The sequence below is a fragment of the Mixophyes fleayi genome, chromosome 9, assembly GCF_038048845.1.
Source record: "Mixophyes fleayi isolate aMixFle1 chromosome 9, aMixFle1.hap1, whole genome shotgun sequence".
Classification (NCBI taxonomy): Eukaryota; Metazoa; Chordata; class Amphibia; order Anura; family Limnodynastidae; genus Mixophyes; species Mixophyes fleayi.
Window position 1 is genome coordinate 119,499,489 of NC_134410.1, and position 13,405 is coordinate 119,512,893.

General features: G+C 43.4%; 1 protein-coding gene across 7 annotated transcripts in view; it reads right to left on the reverse strand.

The window, feature by feature from the left end:
• The window catches only part of AK8 (adenylate kinase 8), a 187,380-nt gene that overhangs the window by 21,386 nt on the left and 152,589 nt on the right, over window positions 1-13,405 (reverse strand). For all 7 annotated transcript variants that reach the window (XM_075185309.1, XM_075185307.1, XM_075185306.1 and 4 more), the window contains one exon: window positions 7,834-7,975. In XM_075185309.1, the coding sequence (XP_075041410.1) occupies window positions 7,834-7,975 (142 nt within the window). The remainder of the gene's footprint in view (window positions 1-7,833; window positions 7,976-13,405) is intronic.

Sequence of the window (13,405 nt, forward strand, 5' to 3'; positions counted from 1 at the left end):
TCCTTTTGGTCTGTCTCCATGCTTCCTGACTTGGCTTGTTTGACTCTCCTTCTGGATTTTCCCTTTGGCACTGCAAGATGTTCTGCTAATTGACCTTGGCTTGTTTGACTACCCTTTTGGATCCTCCTTGTGTACTGTGCAGTCCGCACGGCCTGACTATCCGTTCACCTTCATTTATCTCCCCAATTGCCCTCCTGGAGAACCCTGTCCCAGGCGAAGGCCAGAGGCATGTTAGACTCAGTGCCTCCAGATAGGGCTGTGCTAATATCAGCAGATAGCTTCAGTAACCTGACACTAATGAGCAGAGCAGCAATTGTAACAGTTTTTGTGAAGGAAATTCGTCTAGCCCCTGCATTCTAAATGGATTGAAGGGGTGAAAATCAGGTTATGGGAAAACCAGTAATTGCAATAGTCAAAGTAGGTTATTATGAGTGCATGAATTAAAAATTTAGCAGTGTCTTGTGTAAGATATATGCTTATGCTAAAGAGGTGTCTTAGATATATGTAAGAATATGATTACAGATTGGATGGTGGGAACAAAGGACAGTTCTGAGTCAAGGAGGACATCTAGGCAGCGAGCTTGAGGAGTAGGGTTTATTGTTGTGTTGCCAACAGAAATACAGATGTCCGTTATGCAGCTTCAACTGACGTTTGGGAAGATTTGAAACAAGGAGTTTGAAGTGGCGAGAGCGTATCCAAGATGGCATAAAGATATTTAGTAACACGGGCCAACATAGCTGGCGAGAGATCAGAAGATTAATTAATGTGGTATAATCTGCATAGAGGTGATATAGAATCCAAAGAAGCTAGTTTTCCAAGAGAAGTCATAGAAAAAGTTGCCTGAAAGCTTGTCGGTAGAGAGTCCAAAAGGTTGGGTGAGTCTACCGACATACCTGTCCACACTCCTAGGGGCCAGGTCAGTAAAATCTGTATCACCGGACTCAGTTGAATGCTCTTGAATCTGTCAATACCAACATTTAACTTTTTAGGTGTACCCCCAACCCTCTGCTCCTTTTCCATATGAAACTTTCTTTAACTTTGAAAAAGTCAACAATTTATAATGGATGGACACTTCTAGTGGGTTGGGGAACCTTGAGATCCCTGGCGCCTGCTTAACTTCTGCATTGTCACAAGAGTTCAGGTAGCCCTAGGCTAAAACACTCGTAACGTCCGTTGCCTTCCACGCCAGGCTAATACACAATAGGTAAAAACAAACGGATGTTAATGTTTAGTAAATTTTATATAACACAATAAAGATGACACACCCATTCAAGTATAAATAGACCACACCCCTATGACTGATTAATTGGCCACACCCAGACCACACCCATGCGATGTCATAAAGGACACAGTAGTCTCAGGGTATAAAAGAGGGGGTTGGGAGGCCACAAGTCAACTACTAAAGCTGGAAAGCTACAATTAGTAAATGACGATAAAGATTCAACTTCTGATTGCTGGAGGGCGCCAAGTGCTAATTGCTGGAGGATGTCAACTAATCCTAGCGGGAGTGCTCCATCTGCTCCTAGCAGGAGTGCTTCAAGTGTTCCATCTGCTAATGGCTTGGGGGCTCCTACTGCTGCTGGCTGGGGGCATCCAACTGTTACTGACTAGGGAGATCCAACAGCACCTGACTAGGGGGATCCAGCAACTCTTGGCTGAGGCCCTCCATCAGCTCCTTCTTATAGCCCTCCTACAACTCCTGGCTGATGGTCACCAACATATCCCAGAGGAGGGCCTCCAATATCTCTACCAAAAACTACTGAGTGAGGGGCCCCAACAGTTCCTGAGTGAGGGGCTGGAGGTCCTAGAACGTCTCCTGGAGAACGGGGTTCCGCAGCTCCTCGGTGAGGATCTTCCATGGCTCCTGAAAGAAGACCTTGCAAAGCTCGTGGAAGACAGTGATCAAAACTTCCTGGTAGAGATTATATATCAACTACTGGTAGAGGCTATACATCAGCTAATGGAAGGTCTTTATGTGCTCAGTGCTAAACCCAAATTGGACATTACCAGTTTTGATATTGCAGCCAATGGCCATGGTAAAGACAAAATTGCAAATAAAATTGCAATATTAAATAAAATAAAAATAAACAGAATTTGGTCTCCTGTGATCTTTTAAGCATTAATGTGTGTGTGTATATATGTGCGTATATATATATATATATATATATATATATATATATATATACACACATATATATATATATATATATATATATATATACATATACATATACACACACACATATATATATATATATATATATATACACACACACACACACACACACACACACACACGTATATATATTTATATACACACACACATATATACAGTGTCGGACTGAGGCATGAAGGGCCCCCCCGGGGACTGCAACGCTAGGGGCCCACCAGAGAGGGTGTGGCCAGCCATTATAGAGGCGAGACCAGACTAAAGGGGGAGTGGTCAGCCCACGAAGGACAGCTAGCACCATAGTGCAGTATATAAAGAATGCAGTGTGCTCATCCTTCTCATTTAAAATGACAGGCTGACTGCGCACTTAGTTACTAACCTGTGCAAAGAAATGGTTCCTGCGTCTATCCTTCATGCTCCTCTGGGTGGTTGGATATCCGGAACTCCTACTCCATGGGCGTCTCTTCTCATCTGCCCTGCTCAAAGTGAATAACACACTACCGCGCAGAGAGCCCAGACGCGGCTCTGTGCACCTGTGTGGTAGTGTGTTTAACGGGAGTGTTTGGCGAGAACAGGGGGGAGGAGTTGCGCTCTACTCCTATTATTGCAAGGGCAGAATTAACACAGGGTATCCCTTCCTACAAACTAATAATATACTAAAAGTTAAGCGCTCATTGACTTATGTATTATTCCAAGTGTTATAATACTAATAATAAAATTTGTATTCTTTTATCTTGAACACAATTCGTATTTTTCTATATCTTGTATTAGGCTGTGACCAAGAGGCTCGGTTCAATTAGTGGGATAACATTTAATGTTAGTTTTATCACAATTTATTGAATCCTGGTTAAAATACATAAAAATACATTAATATAGACAAATAAAATACTCCTATTAAACCACAGTATCTATATTATGAGACATTGGTTTCTATATACATACATATGGTATGGAATCAATTGAACATACATTAAATATCAGACAACCCTAGGTATATAGACCGGGACTAGTCTAGCTACTGGGAGGCAAATGGCAGTGGGTATAAATGCTGTATTGATCCACATATAACACAGTCACTGATATCTCAATAAAATAATGTTCATAGCATACAAGTCCAGTAGATGGGAATTGGTATTCTTTTAAGTCTCTGTTAGTGCGATATAAATATTCAGATCACTGTCCACATATATCACATGGTTATTGCTGCGATGCTTTGAAATTTAACTTTGTTTACTTGCAGTTTATATGTATATAGAAATGGTGGCCGGGTACCCAGTGTGCTGAAATCAGAGGATGTTTCTAGTAGTCCGGGCTTGTTACTGTTGGAGAGGAAGGCGTCTGCGTTCCACTGTGGAACACATCCGTCCCTTCCTGTTCTCGCGTATGTCCAATAGATGAATTGTAGGCAAGTTGGGAGTCAGCTGTTTTCTTAGCTCCTCCCTAACAATGGAGAGGGCGGAGCTATAACGTGGCAGGGCCTACCGGTGGCCTACCAATGTGTTTTTGGAGTGTGGTAGGAAACCGGAGAACCCGGAGGAAACCCACGCAAACACAGGGAGAACATACAAACTCCACACAGATAAGACCATGGTCAGGAATCGATCATATGACCCCAGTGCTGTGAGGCAGAAGTGCTAACCACTAGGCCACTGTTTACATATTTGGGAGAATGCTATGACTTTGTCAAAAACAAACTTGCTCTGATGGTCTTACCTGCCGGTATTGGCGCTGCTAAGCTAGTAGGCGCGGAGTCTTCACCAGAGAACCCCGCAAGGGAATTTGGGGTTCGCTGCAGAGGCGTACAGGTCGCGGTCCCCCCCAGTTAGCTACCAGCAAGGTATAGGTGATTAGCGTAGTCGTGGAATCCAAAGGTCAAACCGAGTGGGCAAATGAGGCACCGAAGGAATAGGCAGAACAACACTCAGCAAGCCAAGATATCAAACCAGGAAATCAGAGAGGTCCAAAGGAATATCCAAAAGAGTAGTCAAACAGAACCGGGTCAAAATCCAAGGAATAAAGTAGGCTCAGGAAACAAGTGTTGGAGTCTAGGGACCTAGATACTCTGGCACCCTAGTGGTGCCAGTCAGGTATAAATACATGCTGTCTCGAACTTCTGAAGAAGCCGGCGCGACTTGATGACGTCACTGGGAAGCGCGACGCTGTTATCGGTGCTGTTAAGAGGGTAATGCAAGTATGCGGCAATGGACAATGTACTGTACAAAGCGTTGTACATTGTCCATGGGCGCATACTTACATTACCCCCTTAACAGCACCGATAACAGCGTCGCGCTTCCCAGTGACGTCATCAGCGTCGCTCCTGCTTCTTCATTCATCGCAAGTGCTTGCAGTCGGTGGGCACATCGGTCGTCCTGCAGCCACGTCGGGAAGAAGCCCTTCGTGTGAAGACGTCGGGGTAAGTCTTGTTGGAGTAGTCAGCATCGATATGCTGACTACCACTGTTTCCCGTCTTACCTAAGGTCTCACAGCTGGTATTACGGGAGCACTGTCCGCTGTCCCAACTCGGCAACTCCGTTCTACACAAGATCTGCGTCTCTCATCCACCCTCATTACATCCTCCCATTCCCGGTTACAGGACTTTTTTCGGGCTGCACCCACTCTGTGGAATTCTCTCCCTCGCACAATAAGACTGTCCTCTGGTCTGCAAACTATCAAGCATTCTCTGAAAACCTACCTCTTCAGACAAGCTTATAATATTCCTCAACCACCCTCTTAACCTCACTACATTACCCTATTACCACCCGTTACACAAATTCACACAAGACAACTACCCCCTGACCAACATTGTTGTGTGACAGGATCATTTAGCTTATGAGTCACTTTTACCTTTGTAGCCTGGCTGGGCCAAAATGCAAAATGTAGACTTAACCTCATGTGTCAAACTCCCATTGTCCCATAGATTGTAAGCTTGCGAGCAGGGCCTGCTCACCTCTTTGTCTGTTTTACCCAGTTTGTTTATTAGTTTACTATGTTTGTCCCCAATTGTAAAGCGCTACGGAATATGTTGGTGCTATATAAATAAATGATGATGATGATCATAATGTCCTTGTCCAGGGAGGAGAGCTGCTCGTCGGATTTGCTAAGCTTTCCTATACTGCTACATGGTGAAAGGCGAGGAGACTCTCCCCCATAGGACTGACTCCCGCCAGATAACCGACGATGTGCGTAACAGTTCACTTCAAAGTCCTGGGCGTGCATGCCGATTCATGTGTACACAATGTACACGTTTGACACGATTTACTGTTAGATCTGTGCTCTTCATCTGTCATAACCATTGGCTGAAAAGATGGCGACTCAGCACACTCCATAGAGATCTATGGACACTGCCGGGCCTGAGTGCAGACACACTGCAGGATTGGAACAACATCGTTCCATCGTTGAATGAGATTTTTAGCCCGGTTTAAAAATCAAATGAAATGATACGATGAGCTTTGGAATAGCCATCATTCATTGTTGCAGGGTACACACGAATGTGACATCTGGCTGACCAGTCATTTAACATCTGATTGACCCGATAATCGGCTGAAAACACTGTAATGGAACTAGATAAACTTTCCAGATATAACACCCCGAATGAGGTGTCCATTGTGTGAACCATAATCTTTATGTCAGCTTCAATGCTCGACTCCCTCTCTCAAGTCAATGCCAGAGTCAGAATTCTCTATGTCGAGAGGATGGGACCTGCAGTTCTATTATTTGGGTGGAAGGATCAGTAGGATTGAAATACAACGCAATAATTGGCACTGAGAACAGTGCTGAGAATAGAGCTTCTTTATAAGCAATGGCAAGAGGATATCTTCATTAGCATCAGTCTACTGGCTGGACAAGAACACAGTAACATGTATTGCAGTGCAGGATATATCATATATATATATATATATATATATATATATATATATATATACATATACATATAACATCTGAGGTCTATACAAATAAAGTTGAAACATCCTCGCTAGATGGTTCACGAGATGACACTTGGCTGAGATTTGCAAGAAGCATTTTCTAAAATTGAACTAATGCTTTACAAGACCAGAAGTGACAGGGGGGTACAGTGATGGGACATCAGACCAGGGAATTAACTTCTCCTTGTGGAAGGGCCCAGTAATTAGTGGTTTGGACGTGATAAAGTGTACCTATCACAGAGACACGGTGATGAACCAATCTTCATGAGAACGTAGCCTATCGCTACACTACCAGCCGGTGAAATCACGGAGGCGCTTGTGGCCTGCAGACGGTGGGAAAGCCATTTTTCTTGAGCTGAATCACTATTAATGAGAATGAAAACGTAAGTAGAACATGGTAATGCCAGGGTCAGTGTTAGACATTAATGGGTCTGTTTACGAAGCTGCGGTATACCAATACTTCGGAGATAGGCTCTGTTATCACTTTGGATAATTTGTCAAAGGATTAAGCCGGAGAAATCACAGGGCGAAAAGAGCCCATTTAACAAGCGACGAAAAGCGATGCTTGCCTTCCAGCGCCCGAACAGTTAACGCCATCTGTGCCGCTAACCGTGGTCTCAGTGATTTCTAGACCCGCCGGAGAGGAGAATCTCAGACCAGTAATTTCTTTCTGATTCTTCTCAGTCTTCCTGGACGCTCCTTCTCCTCCTTCCCCTCACAGTAATCTAAATTAACTTAAATTAATAAATTCAATTGAACTAAATTACCTTTAATGAATGGATCGGTCCATTAACTTAAATGAATGAATGAAATAGTACTTTAACATCTTTTCCCCACCTGACATGTACAGAGGTTTCACCGAGCATGGGCAGTACATACAAGCAGCGGAAAACCAGGTAGCGGGGTCTTTCGCTGCTGCATTTAGCAAGCGGAGAATTATGTCATTGGGGCAGTGGGGGGGAACTTCTTCACCTTCTTCAGGCAATAAGAAACAATATATATTGGGATAAGTATACGTCGATTTATAAATAAGCCCATTATAACAACAGGTTTTATATATATATATATATATATATATATATCTATATATATGTATATATATATCTCGTCTATTTATTTATATAGCGCCACTAGTTCAGCTTACAATCTAAATTCCCTAACACACACACACACACACACACACACACACACACACACACACACACACACACACACACACACACACACACACACACACACACACACACACACACACACACACACACACACACACAGAGACTAAGGTCGATTTAATAGCAGCCAATTTACCTACCAGTATGTTTTTGGAGTGTGGGAGGAAACCAGAGCACCCGGAGGAAACCCACACAAACACGAGAACATACAAACTCCACACAGATAAGGTCATGGTCGGGAATCTAAATCATGTGTTCTTGTTTTATTCATAAATACGCTTGTTCATATGACATCCTTCTAAATGGGACCAACAGCCACCATCACCACCTATCTGGGTTTTAACTCCATAAATGCTAGACATGAAAGCACTGGTGGGCATTTATGAAAACGGATTCTGTAGCCGATAACAACCAATCAGATTGTAATTGTCATTTTTGTAGTACAGTATAGAGAATGAAAGCCAACATCTAATTGGTTGCTGTGAGCTGCAAACGATTTTGTCTTCGACCATATCTGCCCACTGTACCCGTACATAAATACGTGAAAGTCAGCCAGACAATGTCTTACCTGTTGGGGACAAACCCTGCGTCGCTCAGCATACCGGCCTGCTCCACGTCTCTCGGGAAGCCGTGTAGTACCCAGCCATTGGTGGAGCACTCTAATCTGCTAAGGCGGTCAGCCAGGATCCTCAGTACAAGATTATCTGGCACTAAGAACAAAGAGAATATAATTAGTTTGATATTTATACTACAGATCAGCTTCTGTACAAGCGTTCTAGAATCACTGCACTGTCACAGAGACACGTTATGGGTCTCAATCATCTTCCAGCGCAACGTGCATTAAAAAAATCCCATCTGACTTGCACGCAGGCAACTATTAAAACCATAACCATTAAAAAATATATACATATATTTTTATTTTTTACAATGAAATACATAAATCAGGATGTTCTCAATGTGTACTGTTCATAAAATGCATTTTTATAGCTTCTCAACACGTGTTTTGGCATTCATACGTGTCTGTCATCATCATCATCATTTATTTATATAAATTATTTATATGGCGCCAGCAGATTTCGTAGCGCTTTACAATTCGCCATCACTATCAGTCGGCACTTACGCCTGCCCTGTAGCTGATGCGAGTGATACGGCTAAAAATCACACACCTCAGAGATGTCCAGAGCTTGAATGGGTACACTGCCTACGTGCACCCGTCCCTACCCTCTCCCGTTACGCCCTTCAACATCGTAGGCAGTCATAAGTGTCATTTGTGTGCGGACATGAATTGGATGCAGTCGGGTTCACTGCCGTTTCGGAGCATGCGCAGAACAATTTCACGCAACATATGTCCCGCAACGGGACTTACGTCCGAAGATTAGTCAGGTCATGTATTATTATTGTATTATTATTGTATTATTATATTATTATTGTATGTTTGCTGCAGGTACTTGTGACTGCAGGTCAAATTGAACGTTTCCAGTTAGGAAACTTGTAACTGCTGCCTTCCCACCCCCTGACCCGCTACAAGCCAGATTCTTCCACGACATTCTGAAACAGAATGCAGCATTTCTGTCAACCTTCAGAAGAATATAACACTTTTAACTGGTCCCATGTTTGATTGGTGACAACTTTTCCAGTACAAGGCACAGGATTTCCACACACAGTTGTGTGCTAATGATTGCAGTATAACCAGTATAGCCCAATATTTATTCCGAAGCCACATTTCCCCCTTTTGTGTTATTGTCCAATACGGATGATACAGAGATGTGTATTATACCTTCAGTAGGTCTTTTTTACTCACTGGCCTTAAAGAAAATTAAATGGCATTAATGTGTGATCATACAGGGAGGAAAATGGAACTGTCCCTGATCACTAATATTGGACTCACAAAAGACTAGGATAGCACCTTTCACCAGGGTCGTAACTAGGGCTGTGCGATAGGGGCGACTGCCTAGGGCGCAAGGCTGAAGGGGGCGCAGTTTAGGAATATTTTAGGTTCATTTGGTTAAAAATGAGGGCTAGGGGGGTAGCATTTGTCTTTCTCGCCCCAGGCGCTAGAATTCTAAGTTACGGCTCTGCCTTTCACCAACCACCAATATATTTATGGCCTTGCGGGAGTTAAGAGGTAGCGTAATCATTGCCAGTTTTAACCCCTACAGCTTGGAACAGATCCTGAGAGATGGAACGTCTTGCTGAAACAATTGTCACAGCGAATGCATTGACTAGCTGGTCAGTGAATTGTTTGTTTATTGTTTACTGCCATCTGCTGGCTGAAAGTGTGACTTGCAGGTGCTAGATTATCGGATATTACGGCACGTGAATCGCAGGCATCTGGAAAGGGTCAACAATGCTATAGAAGTGCTAATGAATCACCGGGGAAGGGAGTATATGCCATACCAGAAATATTCCTTAAGGACCTCAAATGGCCTATTCAAGAAGCAACTGTAAGCACTGTTAGAAAAACAGATGGAAGACATATTATTGTAAAGCAATAGATTAAGTGTAAAATCAAAACTATGGTATATGCAGCATCTGCATCAAACAATATGGTAAATATATATGTAAAAGATTCCAAACATTGACCAAGTGTCAGGTGTATGTGGTGTTTTGAACTACTGAATGGAGAGCAAATTCCGTGTGCACTCTGTATCCATACCCCTGCTGTGCCTGTAAATAGTGTGTGAGACACAGCAGGAGGCTAACCTGTACAAAATAATATGCAATTTATATATCGCCAGCATACTCCGTAGAGCTTTAAATTATACACACTGACAAAGCGTTAAGAGGGCGCTGCTGGCTAGCTTACAATCCATAGGAAAATAGAGCACGGTGGCTTAGTGGTTAACACTTCTGCCTCACAGCACTGGGGTCATAAGTTCGATTCCCGACCATGGCCTTATCTGTGAGGAGTTTGTATGTTCTCCCCGTGTTTGCGTGGGTTTCCTCCGGGTGCTCCGGTTTCCTCCCACGCTCCAAAAACATACTGTTAGGTTAATTGGCTGCTATCAACATTGATCCTAGTCTGTGTGTGTGTGTGTGTGGGAATTTAGACTGTAAGCTCCAATGGGGCAGGGACGGATATCAGTGAGTTCTCTGTACAGCGCTGCGGAATTAGTGGCGCTATATAAATAAATGGTGATGATGATGATGAGATAAGTGCCAGATATTGCATATTGGTGCCACCAGATATCAATAGCATAAAGTGTTTAGGGTGTATGTGATCCAATCAGGGGTCAGAGAAGGAGAATAGATGCAATTTTGTATGAACTGTGTACTGTAGTGGTAATCAGGTGGAAGAGACTAGAAAGATAGTTTGGAGATTTGATAAGGTTGCCTAAAGTGGTGCGTTTTCAGGGAATGTTTGGAGGCTGGAGGAAAGTCTTGTAGTACGAGGGAGGAAATTCCGCAGAGTGGGTGCAGCCCGGAAAAAAGTCCTGTAATCGGGGATGGGAGACATTAGTTAGGTTGTTGGTTCCAGCACTAACTGTGCTGCCTGTACAGCTGTCTCCATTTCTAATAGCCTCAGGGGGGAGATGCTCTGAACCATCTTTCCCTCCTGCACTTTCATCCATAAAACAGTCGCAACAGTTCTCAACAATGTGAAGCTGTTGGGAGGAGGTAATGGAGGAACTGCAGGACCAATTAAAAGTCTCCTGGTAGAAACGTAATGCACAGTCCATGAACGCACATAGAAACGTACACAAAAAGTATACCTATGTGTGTAAGTTAAGTGGGATGTATCTCTAAATGCGTCCAACAGCAATATTTGAGCCAGGGGTAGGTCAGCCGTACAAATGCATATATTTACAGTGTAGTCAATAATAAAGTCACATTATATGTACACAATATAATAATGTTATGAAGTGGGCAGCACGGTGGCTCAATGGTTAGCACTTCTGCCTCACAGCGCTGGGGTCATGAGTTCAATTCCCGACCATGGCCTTATCTGTGTGGAGTTTGCATGTTCTCCCCGTGTTTGCCTGGTGCTCCAGTTTCCTCCCACATTCCAAAAACATACTAGTAGGTTAATTGGCCGCTCTCAAAATTGACCCTAGTGTGTGTGTGTGTGTTAGCGAATTTAGACTGTAAGCCCTAATGGGGCAGGGACTGATGTGAATGAGTTCTCTGTACAGCGCTGCAGAATCAGTGGCGCTATATAAATAGATTATGATGATGAAGTGTTGTATACTCAAGACAGAATACTGTCCTAAAAATGATTAATTTATGTCAAAGTCACATTTTCAATATAATATGTGATCAAACACAAAAACCTCCATGCCCGTTGTTTACAATTTTAAAAATCCAAAAGGAATTTTCTTTCTTGACGTAATCTAAATGAAAATGACAAATGAGTGCCGCGAATAGGCGGGCGCCACTAGATATCATATAGCCGCGACACCAATGAATGACACTATTAACTTTTAGAGGTCAATGGGCAAACAGCCAATCAGAAGCGCCAGTCCTCCGTACACACAAGAGAAAGGCCTCCTACGAGGCATATACGGGGATGCATCAATGTCTATGTCACATTCCTGTACTCAGCTCACGCCTGCACCCGCCCACCCCAGTTGCGCCAATTTCTGAGGTAAATGACAGTTTACAAAATGGCCGCACACCCTCAAACCTTGAAGGAAAGAAATACCATCCAAGGACTGAAAATTTTCGCTGTCAATCGTAGTATCTATCACTGTTTGAGTACGTCTAACTAACACAAGATTATTTTGGGAGACTGGCAACTCTACGGGGGTCCAAAATGACCCCTTTCCCCCCTTCTGCCGGACTGACCCTTCCCTCACCTATGTGGTCAGCAACACATTGCTCGGTAATGGGATTCTTCTCCCTCCAGCAAGGTTATAAAAAGGTGGGAGGTGGGAATGAAAGAGATTTTCTTCCTTTCCTCTCCCAGTAATATACAGAAAAGGGGGTTGCTCTGCAGGGCTCTGAAAGCTAGTGAAAAATTTAACTCAACAGATTCAAACTGTCCTATTTCCACTTCAAACGAGCCGAAGCTACTGAGATCTTCCCAACTCATCTTCAAACGCCCAGTGCCCTAGAAAGTTTCCAAATAAAAAAAAAAATAAAAAAAAAAAATTGAAAAAAAAGAAAGAAAATAAGTTATTTCATTTTTTTTTTTAAAGTCTCTTGTTCCCCCAAGCGCTGTACCCGTTACTGTAGCTGCTGTCTCTCCTTCTACTAATTATACCCATGTGTGTCTATTAATCAACTGGTAAATTATTTACACAGCCAAGTGCTGTTTGCAGCTAGTGCTAATACACCGACAGTAAAGGGTTTGCTGGAGTGAAGCAGGAGAAGGTCCCCACTGAGTTCCTCTCTCCCCGCTCACTTGTTTTGCTTTCCTCTTTTTTCTTCCTTGCTGCTTTTTTGCCCGAGTGCCCCCCTCCCCCCCACCTCCGACTCCTACCAGGGGAGAGCTTTACACTGCAAATCCGCCAGGCCAGAAGGGCTAGCTAGAGGAGTGAGCGGGAGCGTACTGGCGAGCCTGGGACCTCGGACAGTGCGCTCACTGGAACGCAACGCTTAGAAGGTTAGAGAGGGCGGAATGGTCAATTGCTGAACCTGTTACATGGCACGCAAATACTGCGTGCCGTAGGTTCCTGATCGCTGAAGCTTACAATCTAATTTTGATGTCTGGAGCTCATTTGTAACAGGTTCTCTTTCAACCATCAGCCTACAATATAGATTTAGCAGCTGCCCAGGAGTTGAGGAATTAATATTATTAATCTTTATTTATATTACACCAGAATACTCCACAGAACTTTCTGGTTGGGAGCAAATAACAGTAATAACACAAGATTAGGTATTAAGAGACAGACAGAGAGGTAAGAGGGTCCTGTTCACATTTCATCATCATCATCAATTTATATAGCGCCACGGATTCCGCAGCGCTGTACAGAGAACTTACTCACATCAGTCCCTGTCCCATTGGAGCTTACAGTCTATATTCTCTAACATACACAGAGAGAGAGAGAGAGAGAGAGAGAGACTAGTGTCAATTTTGAAAGCAGCCAATTAACCTACCAGTATGTTTTTGGAGTGTGGGAGGAAACCAAAGCACCCAGAGGAAACCCACGCAAACACGGGGAGAACATACAAACTCCACACAGATAAGGCATTAGATC